Genomic DNA, 20402 nt, shown 5'->3' on the forward strand with positions numbered 1-20402 from the left:
AAATGGAAATTCAAATCAAAGTTTTTAATCAACCACCAAACCAATAAGATCGATTGAAGGGTCAATTTCAACTTTCAACAATGCAAACCCAACCTACTTAGTTAAAAATACTACTAATAAATGTTTAAGAGGAGTCGTTAACTAATCTAATAATAATATATAGAATTATGTTAAGTAATTAACAGAAGTCCTATCAACTCCTATTATTAAATAGTCAGTTAGGATTGTTACTCATCTGTTTTGTCTTAAATCCAGATACTTATGAATAAGTAATAAGTATAAGAACTAATTAATTGTTAAATAGCTAACAGTAGTAAAAAAATTTTGTTAGTATAAAACTGCTTTTTAACCTTCACTTTTTGGACAATCTAGGGATTAGAATTAGCATTTAAGATTTAAAATTTAGAATTTTAAATTCAAAATTTAAGATTTAATGTTTAAATTTAAAATAAAAAGATAATTTTAAAAAAATTAAGTAATATTAATTAAAAAATATTTGATTCCCTAATTGAACTCATTTCTTATTTCGCTACCTTGTCCAATGCATTTAGATTTTAGAGTAATATTTGGCTTGTAAAAGATCAATTAAGATTTTACTTCATATATTATGATTTAATTGATATGAAGAACTGATTTGATGAAGAACATGGAATATAAATTCGGTAGGCGAGGGAGAAATAATAATACAGATATAAAAATTGGAAAAATCATCCTATCACAAATAAAGTATTTTAAGCATTAGGATAATGAAAAAATTGAGGATGATGTAAAATATATAATACAAGCGAATTAGTTAAAAGTGGTAGAGGGAGTTTGGTATTATATGTGGTAAAAAAAATCTTAAAAATAAAAAAAATATTACACTTCTATTAAATCGGTTATGTTATATAGAACAGAATATTTGACAGTAAAAAATGAACATAAACATAAGTTAAGTATGATTTAGACGAGAATGTTAAGATGGATAAGTGGTCACATACATATAAATAAAATAAAAAATATAAATATAAAAAAATTGAAATAATGGCCTATTATAAAAAAAAATTCTCTCAATTTTTTTTTATTCAGAAAAATTAGACAACATCTAATGCTAAACATTAGATCACAAACTCCCACATCCACCCACCCATATGCAGAACTATATGGGTTTTTATATTTCACACTACATAAGTTTTTTTTTTTTATATTTCACACTACGTAAGTTAAACTCATGTTCCCGAGTGATCTTGCATAAAAGCCAACGAATCTACTATTTGCGCCAAGTCTCCTGTGGAGGCTTTGTTGTTGTTGAAGAATTATTATCTGTTTTCTTGTTGGTGAATTCAATCCAAGTTTTGTCACGCTCCATTTTTGGGGAGCCCATTTATCTACTATTGGGCCCAACTACTGAGGACTAGTCTGGGCACGAGGAGAAAATAATACCCCATTCGGGTCCCGAGCACAAAGCTATTACACTATTGACCCAAAAAGAAAAAAGCTATTACACTGATGTTCCCCAATGGAAAAGACATTACCCTTTGCAGCTCTTTTTCAAAAGCTTTATATACTTTTATTTTCAATATAATTACAATGCTCTGAATTATTATAGCTTGTTGCTGAATTCTTAAGCAAATGGAACCTAAGCATCAATCAAGTAAATGACACAGCTTTTTTTTTTATGAGGGAAATGACGCAAAGCTTCTCACCAAAATTGGGCATCAATTGAAACATAGAAGATACATGAATTGCATAATAAGGCAAAGCAAAATGATTTTGTAATTTCATTCGGGTCACTAACGAGTAATCAAGAGTAATCCCAAATAAAAAAAAAAAAAATTAAAAACCCCCTAAACCCAAACCTTACAAGAAACTGCAAAACCTTCCCACACCCTATCCTCACTTACAAAATAGGGGGAAAATAATAGGTAAAAAGAAAGGAAGATAATAGAAAAGAAAATTGATATAAGTGAGGTAAGGAAAGGAGATTGCATAATCCCTTTTGTTAACAACTACACATGCAATGGCAAAAACAACATCAAGGCTCAAAACACTTGATTGATGAACCCCCCCAGGTAAAATCCGCTATGTTCATCGTCCCTGTAGAAAAGATTTGACCATATCGAAACCGGTTAATCAGCGTGAATATGAGACATCATTATGCTCCTCATCTATCAATCAGCCTTCAGATCTTCTGTTTAAGAGTGACATCAAGTATCCCAATAGAGACTTTAGGTTTGTAATGTTCATCTGTATCCACTTCTTCAATTTCCTGGCACAGAGTAATGTAACATTGAATATGAAGCTTAATAAAGAAATCCATGGTTGATTTTGCACAGGTTGCCGGCATTAAATCATTATTTCTCAGAAATAAGAAAGATTATAAGTGAAATAACTAATATTGAAATTGCTTTGATGGTATTTCATTCCAAAACACAAAATCAAGTTAGAATATTAACTTATCTATACAGATGGTGAAATAAAATTTTAACAAATATCTGCAGTGAAAAACACAATTTGAAGTTGATTATTTGTTTAAATTTGGCGATAAAAAGGATAATCATTAACTTCTCAGATATGATAATATGTGTAGAAAACCTTAACTAAATGGGAAAAGATAAGGATCAACAAAAAGGGCATAGACATAACAATGAGAAGCAAATTAAGTCACCTGAACAACATCCTCTCCCCTGACGACTCGCCCAAACACAATAAGCTTCTCATTCAGATCTGGTATCGGTGCAGTGGTAATGAAAAGATCAAATCCTTTGTTGGTGTGCTTGCCCTTGGAAGTTCCAAGCATGAATGCTTCATGTTTCACACTACATAATTATTATAATATCTATTAATTAGAAAAACTATGCCATTGGTTATCGAAAACTTTAAATAGCTAAAGCAAAACGCCAAAAGAATAAGAAAAACCTTGTGGGTTGCTTTCCCCTCAAGTTCCAATCTTCAGTAGCTCCTGCTCCTTGGTTATCCCCGGCCTGAATCACATAGTGCTTAATTACTCGGTGAAACAGCATCCCTTTGAAATGCCCCTTTTGACTGCAAAGTAGTAGATAAAATATTAATCCTTGTTGGAAGCAAAAAACAAGGTCCACTTAAGGAAAATTTGCCCAGTTCATGCTTTGCATAGATCTGTTTAGACTTCCATTGATAAATAATAAGCAGTGTTATTTCCACAGAAACTAATGTTTTTAAACAAGGCGACAAATGCTGTAATCCACTTACGACTGAAAATTAATAACAAGAAAAATTGAGCCTTGTTCAACTACTAGATGGGATTGACTACACAATCCCATAAACACCGTAACATCCTATCATAAATCACGTTTACAGTCAAACCATTAAAATCTAAATCTTTTTTAAATGATTTTACTTATAGTCTTTTTCCTATTTATCTTCTACCTCTAACTGTTAAGGTATCGTCTCTCAATTTCTGATATACTCTTAATTGGGGCCTTCTACAGGCTCCCTCTACTCATGCCCAAACCACTATAAGGTGAAATTATACTATAGATATTAGATGCTATACCAATTTTCTTCACTCCACCAAGGGGAATGACAGGAAAAGAAAAGTTTGCAAAAGTCAAACCCCAAACCATTCAACAGCCTTCAAATTATGAATTTCGTAGGAAAAACAAGTACTCACCAGAAGTCAATGAATTCATCAACAGCCTCAGGAGAATTATCCTTGTTCAGTTCTACTATTATTGAGCCTTTAGAGGTATCTAAAACCTATAATCACAAAGAAAATGGAGGCCAAGTTATGAGATAACAGTTTCATATGGGAATTTCAATTAACTAAAAAATAGTTCCAAAAAAAAAAACAAATAAAAGGAATTACTGCAGCTAGGTGAACAAAACTTACAGCATATCCAGGTATCTCGGATTTCTTCGAGTCTGCATAAGAAGTTTCATGCTGCCAACAGGTAGTTTAAATTAGAAACAATGATTCTATCCATAAAAGCAAAAGGTATTAACATTCTCAATGGGAAAACCCAAATACAATAATGTATGCATTCAAATGAAATGAACATACAGTTGGCAAGATTATCAGGTAACAAGCAAATATAAAAGGAATGAAATTCTGAAAATGCTTCCCAATGATGCATTTAAGGATGTACCTCTGATACTGCCAATTGATTCTGTGATCGAAATCTTGACCTGAATGACAATAATATTGAATTGTTAGGTAAAAGATGTTGCTCATCGAAAGACTAAAGTTTTTCCCTGAGAAATGACTTATCTAAAATCTTATTACCAAAGCTTATTCCATTTAAACTCGTCTTCTTAAGAAAGAAAATCACTTCAAAATGTTTGATGGAAAGTGTAAAGCACCTATTAAACTTCAAAACTGCCTGAGACAGCATAGACTAGAGTGACATCAGAATTAAGCTAAAGGTTCAATCAGACAATCACCAAAAGATATGTAGAGGGTTCAATCACGATATTGGTGAAATGAATCCTCTAGCAACAAAGTAAGATTTTCAGACATCCCACTATCTCATAACAGAAGCATTTAAACATCATCAGTCACAAGACTGATGCAAAACTAGATCTCAACTTCGCTATGTATCAACTTTTAACAAACACATATGACATAGCAGTTCCCACACCACCCTATGAACCTGTCTTCAGAGATAGAAACAGAAATTCTTCTACTAACCTGTTAGACCAATATCTATACGTAGCGAAGAGGAAAAACCCAATCAAGGCAAGAATCAACATGTAAAATACAATAGTGGTGGCACTTATGCGAGAAGGCCCCTTCTTCCTTTTGCTTTGTTGCAGAAGAGCCTGAGGCTTGATCCTTGCCATTTTTAACTTACTCTTCAGTTTTCCAAAGGTGCCTTGAATTTCCAGTTAAGACAATAAAATTAAGGATCAAAAACACAAAATCCAATCAAAATAAATCGAAAACCAGGATGAATATGATTACAACAACAAAGAATCGAAGTCAACTCATTCAACATCTACAGTTAACTTGAACAACAGAACTAAACAGCAATCAAACCAAACTCCATGAGTTAAAGTTTGAATATTTTCAACATCTATGAAGTCCTCGAGGCTTAACCTCTTTGCATAACAATAATTTTCCTCTAAATCGAATAGAGATTAAGATCCAACATGCTAATAGACTAACGCAGAGACAGTTGCAACCACTATGATTTGAGCAAAATAAATAAATAAATTATTGAAAAAAGGGAGAAAATACAAAGAAAATAAGCATGAATCTGTTAATTATTAGACCCTAAATATTCCATATCATGGATTTTGGAAAATTACAAGCTTAATTACGAAAAAAATAAGAAATGAAGTAAAATAAATAAAAAAGGAGGAACCTGAGAGAGTGAGGAATAGGGTCAGGCACTGAGGGGATCGAAGAGAAGGAAGGAAAGAAACGACGTCGGATTGAACGTGAGTCTCTGTGTGTGAGTTGGTTGTGCTTCGATTCAAAGATGAAAACGCGAACGGAGAGAGGAAAACTTTGCTAAGAGACTTCGAAGATTTTCGAGCGTTGTCGTGTTCTTTTTTTATTTTCTTTTAAATCTATTATATATTACTATTTTTATAACCAAAACGTGCTATATATTTCTCTCATTAATCATTATAATTGAAATCAATTTTTTTTAATATTAAAAATTTTTCTCTTTTTTTCTCTTATTTTTTCTATTTCTTTCATTCATTCATTCACTTTTTTTTTTTACATANTAAAAATAAGATTTAATTATTTTAAAAAAATAAATTTGAGTTAGTTTTATAACTATTAATATAAAAAATTTTTATGCTAATATATAATTATATTTTTATATATAAAAAAATTATTATTTTTAAATAGCAAACATAAAAATTAATTATTTTTATTTGTACAACATATTTAATATCTAATCAAGTATAAAAATATATATGTTAAATTTTTTAAAATTTTAAATAACAAATTTTAAAATTAATTATTCGTAAAAAATTAAACTCTTTTGTATAAAAATAATAATTAAAAATTTTATTATTTAACTTCTTTTTATCTACTGAAATTCTGATTTGTTTAGTCGACGAAAAATTTTGTTCCATACAATATTTTTATAAAAATAATTAAATACTATAAATTTTTTGTGTCATAATCTATAATATCAATATCGATATAATTTTTAAAGATTTATATTTTTATAATATTATTATGAATAAAAATATTAGTATAATAATAAAGACATGAGAATTCTAAAGATTAATTTTATTGTACGGTAACACGTACTTTCAAAAATCTGTTAAGGTCAAATTGTTTACCTAATTTTTTTAATTATTCTTGGAAAAAATGTAATGTATTCGTTCTTCCAATTTAGTTATTTTATCTCTAGTAAATTCTTCTTTAGCTTAAAAGAACATAATTTTTTTAATATGATGATAAGATTGACGTAATACCGATAAATAGTGATAAAATTGTGTAATATACTAATGCACATATACGAGAACTAGTTTTATATTAATAGAAATTGTTAATTGTGTTTTGTTCCTTTTTATACTGCATGAAATTGTTAAAATTTCTCTGTAAATTCATATTACACTAACGATTTACTTTTTGAAAAAAAATTATATTTTTGTCCTCTGTAAATTCGTGAGTCATAATTTTTTTTGCAAGACCGATTTTAGTTTCACTTAACTACCCTTGTATTAACGTATTTAATCAAAATAACCCAGTATTAACGTAAATTATACTTCTTTATCCAATATTAAAAAAATTAGTCAATCTTTTTTTTGTCTATATTATCTTAAAAAAATAATAATAAAAGTTTGAGTACAATTTTTTTTAATATTCTTTATCGTATATAATTTATAAAAAAATATTATGTTAATTCTAAAAGTCGAATTTATAACTTTTTATTTTAGTAAAACACATTTTTTTATTTGAGATGTTATCTTAGAGAGCGGAGATGATTGGCTTAGAATCAAACTACTTGAAACTCTTAAATAATGCACACAAAAAAAATGGTTAGGAGCAGTTAAAATAGACTCCGAGATAAAAGTCATCAGGTGTATGAATAAAGTGTATGTAATTTAAATTGAAAAATATTATCAGAAAGGATTTTTTATAAGTAAAATAGAGTTGTCCTCCTGTAAATACAGAGTTATTTAAAGGTGTTTACAGATCAAGTTAGTTCGAATTTAAAAAAACATGATAATCGAATTGATTAAATTTTAATTAGTTCGGATTTATGACTTTTAGTAAGTGGATCCGGACTAATCTGAACCGATTAAATCTGGATTAGATCGGTTCAAGGGATTGGGTATCCGATTGAAAATAAAATTCAAAAAATCTTTAAAAAATATTAAAAAAATCATCTAAATATTATAAATATGTAATTGATCCCATTACTTATAAATCTAACTCGAACCTACTTATAAACAGGAACTATAATAAACGAACATAACAAACCACATGAAATCTGAGTAAAACACATAGTTAAATCCTCCTAATGGAGTTAATCTACACAGTCAACTATCATTTAGAAACAGTTACCACATCATTAGGATAACATTCTTATAACACTTTTGAGAATATCAAAAACCGTTCTCAACACAAATAGCTATGTATACACAAACTCTTGAGAAGAAAAAGGTACGTTATTCACTCTAAATATCATATATACCATCTCTAACTTGAGTGTTGGAATCTCGTTGCAGGTACCCCTAGAAGAGCCAACGTATTTTATCCAGCTTGAGGAGCAAGACGAGTTATACCTTAGAGTCGGTTACTCACACAGAAATATTTGGCGTCCACAGTAGGGCCCAAGTTTTAAAACTAACCCCACTCTCATCTCTCCTACCCTATTGTCACCATCTTTTTGCAGGTCACAACATATAGCGGATGAGTCAAGCAACCCCCCTCCTCTTCCCACTCAAGCTGAACTATTGGCCATCAACGAATCCCTACGAGTAGAAAATCAAAGGATGGTCGATTTATTACGTCAGAAGCAAAACAGCCAGAGTAAAGGCATCATGAACTTCCAAATGCCTAAAAACTTCACCTTACCAACAACACTGAAACCTTATGAAGGAATTGACGATCCCAACATACATGTCACCAAGTTTTACACAATGATGTTTATGAACGGTGCATCCGATCTAATACTCTGTCGTATATTTTCTACCTTTTTAGATGGTGCTGCCTTGATCTGGTTTTTCAATTTGCCTGCAGGTTCTATATCAAGTTTTGATAAGCTGGCCAACCTCTTTGTTAACAACTTTGCTGCATCAAAATTTTATGTGCACGACTCAAATTACCTCAGCACCATAAAGCAAGGACAACATGAGAGTCTCAAAGACTACATGACGAGGTTCGCCAAGGCAACCATGTTGATACCTAACCTCAGCCCAGAAGTTTACTTGCATGCCCTGAAAAGTGGACTCTGCCCTGAAAAATTCTAGGAGACTATAGTTGTCATGAAGTCGAAGACATTGGCCGAATTCCATAAAAAGGCGACAAGCCAGATTGAAATAGAGGAGCTCTGATAAATCTGGAAGACAGAGAGGCCTAACCCTAACAGAGAAGAGGAAAAGCAAAACAAGTACCCGAGTAATAAGACTGATAAAAAAATTTTCAAACTAACACCAAAATTTGATACAAACACTCCTTTCAACACTAAGATAGAGGACATTATCAAGGACATCCTACACTCAAAGTTGATCAAACCACCAAACAAAACAGGGACATACTAAGACCAACGATATGTGGACAAGTTCAAATATTGCACCTTTCATCAAAAGTATGGCCACACCACAGATGACTGCGTTATAGCAAAAGTTCTTTTCGAAAAGCTAGCCCACCAGGGCTTACTAGACAAATACATTGACAGTCGAGGACAAAGACGACAAATAGAAGACCTCAGCCAACAAACTAAACCAAGCAACAATCACAGAGACAAAGGAAATAAGGTAGACGAAAATTGTAACCCACCTCGCATAATTATTAACTGTATTTCTGGTGGTTTCGCAGGTGGAGGATGTACCAACTCAGTTAGAAAAAAGATCCTATAGAACCATGATGTCAATCACTAGCTCTGAACCGTCCCATACCACCAACGTGGCTCTCTCAGACGTCACATTCAACTCTTCGGATTGCAAAGTAATGGAAAAAAATTTGGACGATCTTGTAGTTATATCACTACAATTTAACAAGCCATTGGTGAAAAAAGTCCTTATGGACCTAGGCAGCAGCACCGACATACTGTTTTATTCCACATACCAAAAAATAAAGCTGAATGACAGAGCTCTCCAACCATCCACATGGGAACTGGTAGGTTTATTAGGTGAGCATGTTCTGTAACACCCTTACTTTTAATATCTCATGATTGTACTAAAAGTTCAGACGTTACTTACCTCTAATCCTTTAATTTGATACTATATTTATTTAATATTGAGCTTTCGCGAATATGAACCGAATCTTTTATTATAAAAGCGAAAAGTTTTTACTTTAAAATCACATAGTCACATATCATATTCACATAATAGTAAATATATTAGACTTATCCAAAACTTCTTAATATACAAGTTCTACCCCTCTAAAATCTCAAAATTTCAAATGACGAGGGGTAAAATAAAGTTTAACACTAATTCAAATACAAAAAAATGAAAACATATATATACGTAAAGCTCCATGGTTCAATCGCGGCTTCGTGCCAAAACTTCCTGAACCTATCACTGAAAAAAATTTTTGTAGGGGAGTAAGAACATCGTCCTCAAAAGGGTTCTTAGTAGAGAGTTTAAGAATTGTTATAAGACGATATTTAATAGAAAACTGTTTTTCGATTGTAGTGATTATCGCTCGTCTTATAAATCTTTTTAAAAACCGACTGTTAATCATCCAAAACTTTTTCAAAGAAACAATATTTAATTTTTCAGAAATCCAAAACCCTTCTTTCTTATAAGAAAAATCTCAATCAGTTTCCTAGACTGTATGAATGACCAACCTGTTCCAAGCATATGTTCATTAAGTCTATGCTGAACCAGCTTGATTTTTTATACTTTACTAATAACTCAATCAGAAACCAATCACAACCTTCAGCCCATCACATAATCAATCAACACAGTCATCATCTCATCACCAATAATCTCAAAAGTACCACATCAGAACAAACACAGACAAAACATATAAGGAAAGTACAGGTATAGATAGCAGTTATAGCAAATAGCTCAGATAGCAGTTAATAACAGTTTAGCAATTAGGTAAACCAAAAGAAATTCAAACTCAAGCAAAGCATACAAATGCATATGATGCATGCCTGTCCTTTGGCTAATGAGCTCATCTATCAGTTATACAGTCAACCCGACATGTCCTGGTATCTAACCATTAGACAGTCCCTCTGTACGCGTATCCCCAATCTCAAAAATAATATCCATGGAGTCAAACTCCAAGCTCAATAATAATCCATAGAGTCAAACTCTAAACTCAATAATTTAATATTCTATGGAAAAATTCCAAGCTCAATTCATATATATATATATATACATATGCCATATGAATATCTCAATCATCATTCATCAATATCATTCAATTTATTTAAAAACCATACTTTAAAATCAATCCTCATTATCCTTCATTCAAATTCAATCACCATCATTCCTCCCATTGCATCCATCAGTAATTTCAAACTCAAAACGTAATTATTTTCTTAATAACTCAAAATCAAGTCTTACAACCCTTAAATCCAAATTTTTTTAAATAACCATCCAAATAAAATCTCTAATTTTTATAAAATTTCGGCAACATCTCCTCTAAAACTTGGACTCTACCACCTTTTTCGGGTCTCATCCAAATATTCCTCAAACTCCTTTAAATCATTTCCAAAATCAAACCAATTTCTATATCTCAAATTATTCTCAATTCACCAAAAATCATTTTCGATAAATCAACAATCCAAATTCAATGTCTCAAACTCTTTTCAATAACTCAAACTCATTTTCAATATAAAAATATTTCCAAATCTCAAGAAAACCAATTCGTCAACCACCAATTTAACAAAAATCATTCAATAACCCAAATTATTCAATTTTCTTAAATGATCAATAATTCAACCACAAACAATTACAATCGTCCAGAACATCTCAAACGCCAAACACCAATCATTCACAACCAAACCAAGCAATTACACACATCAGAGGTAAGCTGACCCTTCAATAAGTGAGGGTTAGACATCTTCGGCCCTTTTTCACAAGTACCAGGTCAGGTTAAATTCTTAATTGTTGCTTTACCTTCTATGTTAAGAGGATAATCCTCAATAAATAGTACATTATTTTTAACTTTATCATTCTTTATTTTTATTCATGTCTTTACTTTGGCTACTATCCTCAATAAATAGTACATTATTTTTAACTTTATCATTCTTTATTTTTATTCATGTCTTTACTTTGGCTACTATTTTTCCTACACAGTTCACATATTACGACAAACCAATATTAAAGTTGGCATAGAAAAACAAACTGACAGTTATAAGTCGGTATCAATCTAACAAACTGGCAACTATAAGTCGGATCAATCCAAACAAACCGACATCTATAAGTTGGAATCACTTTAAACAAATCGATAATTATAAATCAGAATCAGTCAAAGCAAACCGACACCTATAAGTCGGCGTCAGTCCAACAAACAATCACCTACAAACTCGTTCAAAAATATACTTATATACGCAACACCTTTTCCAATGACAAGTTTGCCCAATTTTATTTTTAAGATTATTAAGTTGATCTTGGGGGCTAATCCTCATACCTTTGAATTATAATACAACCACATCTTTTCTATATCCTGCCGAGTTATAACTCGATTTTCATAAAAGCTCAACCTGTTTCTCTTAAAAATAAATAGGTCAAGCTTGGAGGTTGTGATATGGTTACTATAACTCAGCGACTACAAGCTATAATTCAAAAATTAGGTCAACAGAACGTTAAGATTTTCATGGCTCATAAATTACTAACACATAACTTAGTCGCTATATCTTTAACTCGGCCGTTACAATCTAGTCCATTATGTATTACTCGATAATTGCCACTCATTATTCGGGGAACAAGTCTTGATCCATTATTTATACTCCACCAATAAAACTTATATCTTAGCCCAAAGAAGTTATAACTCGACTCATAACTTAAAAATATGATAACACTCAGCACAACGATATGATGACTTCATCACACGTCATCACCAACAACTCAATAAAATAGTCAAAACAGATGCTAAAAATATCACGATAACTACATTTTGATTCTCACTACAGTCATAGCTTATGATTTGTTAACCGAGTATATTCAAAAGACTTATTCTCTATTTAGTCTATATAAAGTAACATTAGGTCAAAGTAGATGACATCTGAAAATCTAATACTCACTTAAGTCATTTTTATTCTCTTTTCTGAATTATTACTGATTTAAGCGTTGGAGCACCTTTTGTAGGTATCCATCTTTTCTGGTGTTCTTTGGAGTCCAACATATAACTTATCCGTAGATAAGACAGGACGATATCTCTCTTTTTACGACGAGCTATACCTCAGTCAAATCTTTTAACAACAAGAACAATATTATTAAATTTTATTTATTTTTAATTAATATTAAAATAATCGACTAATCGAATTGGTTCGAATTCTAATGATTTTATAGTCAATATCCGCACCAATTAAGATTGAATCTGATCTAATTACTCATTACATTCAAAACTAATATAATCAAGTCTAATCGACTTTAGACGGATAATCAGATTACTAATATTCGTAAACACCTTTGAGTTAACCAACATTCTCCCAAAATTGAATTAGGTATGCATCATTCACTCAAAAATGGCAGCCGATTCAGATAGTAAGGCTTCTCCTAACTTTTGTGCTTAGGTTGGATTTCTTTGGACCCTGATTGAAAGTTTTTCCACTGTGATCTTTTCACTGGACAATATTGACATCGAGTAGGAGCGCTAATCTTGAGCCTCTCTCATCATGACCCCAATAAGAACACTTACCATCTTAACTCTTTTCAAATTTGAAGTTGGTTTACCATTTATTATGTATAATTTATACAAGAATATTTTTATCAACTCTAAGATTTGAACCTATAATATTTTAGTTTTAGTATAATATATTTACCATCTTACTTAATCTCAAATTTATTCTTCTTATTTATAAATAAAAAGATAGACTAATACATTAGATATACATGATGTTATTTACAAAACTCCTAATTGATTTATCAAGGTGAAATAATTAAGATGCTAGATTTTTTTTTTATCTTTAGAAAGATTCTATCTATTCCATAAATTTCAGTTGCATTAAATTCAAAAAATAAAAAATAATTTTTTTTATCATTTTTAAAATTCTTTAAAATAATTTCAAATACTTTTAATTTAATTTTTTTTAACATTTAAAATTTTCAATTCAACTTTTACAGTTAATTTTTTTATAATATTAGAGAAATAAAAATAATAAATTTAAATTTGTCTTATTAATATTTATTTATTATTAAATATATTAAATAAAACTAAAAATAATAAATATTGACCATTTTTAATTAATAGTTTTTTGTTCCTAACTATTTTCAATTTTTTATAATAAAAATAAGTGATTTTTTATTTTAGATTTAGATCTTTTAAATTTTAAATTTTATCTTAAAAGATAAAATATAATTTCTCCCCATCTATTTATAAATAGAACAAAAAAATATAAAAAATAAAGTATTCAAAAAAATAAGGGATCAAAGTAAAATATCCAAATTCTTTTATTTTGGTGAAAACTCAGGTGGAGTCGACTTCACGTTAAGTTGATACTTGAAAGTCGTTAGACAATTTGACTGATTTAACTAAATTTTCATACTCTCAGTTATCAACTTTACGTGAAGTCGACTTCATGTAAGTTTTCACCTTTTATTTTACCTCAAAACCCTGTTCTTCCTATGGTGAATTTTAGCCTGCGCCTGTTCAAAAGAGGCGTCTGGAACGCCTTCTACTTTCTGACACAGGTTTGTCAGTCATTTGTAAGTTTATACTCATTTTCAGTTTTGATCACTAGATATAGTACTATCTGAATTTAGACCACTTTTATTATTAATAGTTAGAAAATAGCCCCACAATTTCATGAAGCTTTTTTTGGACCGTGACTTGCTCTTCTAGTCTTCTATAATAATGGGTCAGTCCAATTTTTTGCAACATTAAATGACTATTAAAAGTCTAGTTTGTACTTATCATAAAAAAAAGTCTAGTTTGTACTTAACAAAAAAAAAAAAAGTCTAGTAGTAGTATGTGAAAAAATATACTTCACATTAGTTATATGAATTTTATACATATAATTATGTAACAGTCGTACTATATGAATAACAACTTTTTTAAAAAAAATCATGAAATATATTATTTTTTTTTTTTAGAAATTTGCTATCATAGATTCTAAAAACATTAGTTAAACATATAATAAAAGAAAATATTTTAATATTATTTATTACAATTTTTTTTTTACATTTTTAATATAGGATAGCAAAACCCTTCTTTTTAAAACATGGAAAATGAAAATTAAAATATTGACATGCATTAATAACTAATTGGGTTTTATTAAGTAAACAATGCAAATAATGGGTTCTAGCACTGACCCAATAAAGTAAAAAAATACTCCATCCCAAATTAGCTCTTAAACTTTAATATTAGGATAACCATCTGCACACCTAGTGAATTGAATATCCAACCATTGTTAACTGTGTATGAGTAAATCGAATAAAAAAATAACCATCTAATTAAAAATAATGAACATAATTATCTACATACCTATTAAATTAAACATTTGACATACCCATTTTTCACATTATTTAGTATTCTCATTATCTACCTAAACTTTTCCTAACTAAAGCTAACCATTATTTGAATGCTTTCATTACATCAAATTGTTTTCATTTGCTTCATTTCCTTTAAATTTGATGGCTATAAATCCGTAGTACAAGAGTTTACTTAGCATGTCTTGTTAAGATTTTTATTAATAAAAAATTAATAGTTTTTATTTAAATAAATATAAAAATTTTTCAATTAATAAATTTAATATATGTGATAAACGTTCGCTAATATAATCTTGGTGAAAACTATTTAAGGAAGTGGACAATTACTAGTTATATTTCCCGTAATAATTAATGTGTCGTGATTTCACTAACGTATTTTGAACAACAAAATGTTCCAATAAATACCATGCTTAAATTAGTATTCACAAATTCACGAACAAAAAAGGAGTTGACAACTACATAATATTGTTCTATAGAATTAGAATCAAATTTCATAATTGTTAAAATCATTTTTTAAGTCAACTCCAAAAAATAACTTATTGAAATATTTAATTTTTTGGTACTGAATAAATTATTTAAATAATTCTGCATTTTTTAACAAAACAACTCTGTTTTTGGTTAACACAAAACAACTAAGGAATTTGTTTATGGCTATACACACAACAATCATTTAATTCTTAATATTTGCCTATGGTTCAGTTTGTTACAATTTTTCTTGTCCAGTGTGCAAAAATATTGTCACAAAAAACGTATCACTTTTCTAATATATTCACACATTTTTTTTTGGTCAAGAATATATTCACACATTTAAAGGGCATTCCTTACCAACCAAAAATGTATTCATACATTTAATCAGCCCAACTAAAAAGTCCACTGGACCACCAAAAACTGAAAACATGTTTACACATTTAACATCTAATGTATGTATATTGCATTTTCACCACAAACACAAGAGGCCATAACGTAATTATAAAAATACAGGATAAAATTGGATGGAAGTCACATAAATACACGTCATTGTCACATAAAAATACGTGTCTGTTGCATAGAAAGCCACAGCAACAAAAAAGGACAGGCGTTCCAGACGCCTCTTTTGAACAGGCGCAGGCTAAAATTCACCTTCTTCCTATAACCCTCATTTTCTGTCTTCCAAAGTAACAACTCCAACTAACAGCGTCCTCTTCTCCCCCTCCCAATGTTGCTACCACCATCATTGTCACCATTATACCGTTGCCTCATCTCCCCCCTTCATACGTCACCATCACTATCGCTTGCTTACTTTTTATTTCTGCTACTACATTTTTTCAAATGGTGACGACAGATCTGCTTCTATTTTTGTCGCACCCTTCTTTCTTCACCGTCGTCTTTCTCTTCCTTCTCCCTTTTTGCATCGCCTTTCTTGTCTCAGCCGCCACCTCTTTTTCGTGTCTTGCATCCTTCCATTATTCGCCCTTCCCTTTTGCCTTAACAATCCGATCCGTTCTTTCAAGTTGTGTGTTTAGAGGTGTCTTTTTTTTATGTATTTGACTAATTCTGTTGTTGTTGCTCATGTTAGTGTTGGTAGTGATGGTATGGTGAATTTAGATCACAGTAACATTTAGAGGTGGAGGCCAATGATGGGTCATGGTTGATGGCAATTTCGGCAGTTGGGGTTAAGGACGATGGCAGTGACTGTGAACAGTTGTGATTGTTGGAATAAAATTAAAAGTTAGAATTACAATTACTCACTTTCAGTCCAATTCATGTGAAATTTAGTCAAATTGTTTAATAATTTTCAACGATAACATCATGTGAGATAAAAAAAGGTGAAAACTCAGGTGCAGTCGACTTCACCGTGAAGTTGATATATAAGAGCCGTTAGATGATTTGACTAATTTGACTAAATTTTCATCTAACGACTCTCAAATATCTCGATCTTTTTTGTTAGTAAAATTTGTCAACAAATTTTAAAATATTTTTAAATTTTATTTTAATTTAATTTTATCCTAAAAGTTTTTTTATTTGTATTAAATATATCCTCAAAACTAAATTTTTAAAAAAAATTAAAAATAATTCAATAATAATGTACCACAACTATCTTTAGTGTGTTCGTATTTATAGTTATTCTTGTAAAATTATTGTTAAATTAGTCTTAAATTTTTTAAAAAAATAATAATAAAAATATATATTTGATACAAGTAAAATTTTTTAGAATAAAATTAAAATAAAATCACATTTAAAAATAATTTTTAATAAATTTTAAAGACAGAATATATTTTACTCAAAAAAACCAACTAACTGGAAAAATTAACAAATAAAAATAAAACAAAAATTTTTTCAAGCGGTAAAAAAATAAAATTTAATAAATTAAATAATTTAAAATATTTGAAACAAAAGTTTTATACTACGTTAAATAATCATTTTCTGACGATAGAATTGGATGGCTACAGTTTAGTTTGAGAAAAAAAAATATTTGGTTTTTTAAAATTACTTTTGGTTAAGACTTAAGTGACAGATAACTATATGAATCCAGAGCAGAGAACAAATAGGAGGATGACAAAAGGTGCATGTGGACAGTGGATTAACTATTACCGGGCCAACGTAAACTCAAAGTCATATGGGCCAACCTGCACCCAACCCAATCCACCTTTATTAGCATGCATCTACCTTTTTAGTTTTTGATGTGATGTGATTCAACATACATTCATTTATAGTTGCATACATTATCAAATCCATATCAAATTAACTAACTTCGAAAGCAACACTACAAAATCATGTTAACTTGCTCTATGCTTCATTTGATCTTTTCCTTGCTTACGGTTACCCATGTGATTTATAAATTTAATTTTGATACGCTCACAGTTAAAATATTTTACAAGTTATATAATTATATCTATTTTATTAAATAATTATTTATATGATTAATATAAAATATAATTATTTTTATTAATATAATATTATATAATTAGATATATGTATAAAATTATTTTATATTAATTGTACATTAAAATTAAATTAGTAATTTATATCACCTCAAATTATCATTTTAGATTTAATAACAACAACACTCTAATAACAGACATTAATTAGATACATAATTTAGTTATAGTGAATGAAAAATGGAATAGAGTTAATTAAAACAGTTTTTTTTTCAGAGATCAATTCGTGAATTTTTTTCATTGAATGACGATGATGAGGACAAACTTAAATGGATAAATGGATTTGGAACACGAGGAAGCAGTACAATGTGACTTCGAAATAGTGGGTGACTTGTGATTTTTTCATGTGCCGACCGAGCATCTTTTTAACATTCTGGAAATCAATTTGGGATAAAAATTACCATCCAAAATAAAAAATTATCTGTAAAAAATAATCCATAAAAAATTATCTGTACTCAATTTGATTAACTAGAGATTCTCAAATATTTTAATAATGTGCCCAAGATGCAGAAATGACAACGAAACAGTCCTTCATAATTTGGTGTAATGCGATTTGGTCTTTCTCTTCTTTTGTAAATGTTATAATACAAAATGTGGATTTTATGGCAAATAATAAGTAGAAGTATTAGAAGAGAACAATTTTCTATAACCCTCTTTCTATTCTTTTGTAAATGTTATAGTACAAAATGTGGATTTTATGGCAAATAATAAGTAGAAGTATTAGAAGAGAACAATCTTCTATAACCCTCTTTCTATTTTTGTATTGAGCGTTGTGAAAAATGAGAAATTTTGGAGTTCTTTAAAGGTGAGAAGATGTAAAAACAGTAATTGTATGTAGAAATAACAAAAAAACTCTACCAAAAAATAACTTAAGTTATAGAGTATCATTTTTTTGGTAAATTCTTATTTTTTTATGTTCATTTTTCTTTTGTTAATATTTGGTGTTTACTAAAATAAAAAATCTTTTTTTTTGTTTCTATAATGGATAACGGTTTTTTTTAACAAAATAATATAATTACATATCTTTTAGAGAAAAAAAATTACCCTTTGTTTTTGTTGTTCTTTTGAATTTAAGGCCTCCATAGATAGACTGATAATGATAGTGCATAATACATGAGAAGGGACACAAGTAAATCTTAAACATTAAATAATATATGGACAGAGATGATATTAAAATTAAAAATTATTTTTAATTTATGTGACCGCTGGAAGTTATACGTAGTCTAAAGAAATAAAATAATTAAAATAGTTAAAGTTCCCTTATGAATTAAGTTATAGAATGAAACGAGAAACTATAAGTACTGCACTTGGGTATTATTATTATTTTTCAAAAGACAACGGCGGCGTAGGCCCAAAGTGAATACTGTATTTGTTTTTATTTTATTTTTCTCTTGAAGTCCTAATAATATTATTTATTAACACATAAATAAGGTGGCATATAAAAATCTATGTAAGGACTCGCACACATTGTAGCAAAATTATTAGATTGAACATAGGTCCCGTCTTCTGAAAAGCTACCAAATCTTCAAACTAAATTTCATGTCATCCAAACTGGACCAAATCTATAAGATAGCACTTATTTCCCGAGATTAGGGTTGCAGTTGAATAATTGAATTTTATATATTTTATATTAAATATAATACAAAAATTTAATTAATTTTAATATCTCAGTCGCTATTTCTCTGTCTCAATTTTTTTACGAAGCACAATCTAAAATTATTAGTCTAACAAAGTCCAAATATTGCAAAATTGTAATTTTATCAATTTCTTTTATAGCACCCCATTCCTTCTATCTCCTGTTACTGTACCTCCAACAAGAAGCACACCTCCATTCCAATGCCTATCAGTTTCAGGAACCTTCAAAATTGAAATGAACTACTAATATAAACATTAGGATTAATTATTGGGCTAAAGAAAAAAGAAAAAAAAAACTATTATGGGAGAAGCAAGTGATCAAAGAATAAGTTCCATCCAGGCTCTTAATATCATTTTCATTAATTTAATTATTCTTTAAAAGTAATATTTTAAATAAATTCTTAATAAATTTTAATTATCAAACTAATTTTTAAATCTTTATTTCTTTAGATAAATCAATCTCCGCATTAAATTGTTTGTTTATATAGAAAAATTGATCTAAAAATTTTAAAAATGATTAAAAATTATTATATTTATATTAAATAACAAAAATAATTGATTTTTTTTTTACTTTTTAACAAAATTTAATAGTAATTTAATAATCAAAATTTATTAAAAACTAAAATAATATATTAAAAGTTTATTCAAAAAATAATTTAGAGTATTGTTCATTTTTCAAATTAGCAACATTTAATTGGTTTAAACCATACATCATATTCAAGGAACATTGATTTCATGAGGTGCATTATAAATACAATGGGATACTTACATCTAACAGTGTATTTGCTTCATTTTCTGTCACTTTTTAAATTTTAACTTTTAACCAATAACTGTTAACTTGCACAGCTCCTATTCATAAAAAAGGTGAAAGTATTAAATATTTATACATAATTAATAATAGATTCCGTTATTAATAACACTGAAATTACCAAAGAAAAGAAGAAAAAATAGATCCCATCATTAATAACACTGAAATCACCAAACGAGGTGAGTGTTTAAATTTTATGGACATTTGCTAACATGTATTCTAATGACATATTTAAAGAATATTATAAAAAAATATTCATTAAATAATATTAAAAGAATCAT

General features: G+C 29.1%; 1 protein-coding gene across 1 annotated transcript; it reads right to left on the reverse strand.

The window, feature by feature from the left end:
- Positions 1-1701: 1701 nt before the first annotated feature.
- On the reverse strand, positions 1702-5519 carry LOC107468026 (peptidyl-prolyl cis-trans isomerase CYP21-4). Its single transcript, XM_016087271.3, has 8 exons — positions 5325-5519; positions 4649-4832; positions 4107-4146; positions 3851-3901; positions 3632-3717; positions 2899-3024; positions 2648-2798; positions 1702-2248 (listed from the first exon to the last, which is right to left on the reverse strand). Exons 2-8 carry the CDS (start codon positions 4798-4800, stop codon positions 2162-2164), a joined length of 693 nt encoding a protein of 230 aa, XP_015942757.1. The 5' UTR covers positions 4801-4832; positions 5325-5519; the 3' UTR covers positions 1702-2161.
- Between the last annotated feature and the right edge of the window lie 14883 nt (positions 5520-20402).

Source organism: Arachis duranensis, chromosome 9, assembly GCF_000817695.3.
Source record: "Arachis duranensis cultivar V14167 chromosome 9, aradu.V14167.gnm2.J7QH, whole genome shotgun sequence".
NCBI lineage: Eukaryota > Viridiplantae > Streptophyta > Magnoliopsida > Fabales > Fabaceae > Arachis > Arachis duranensis.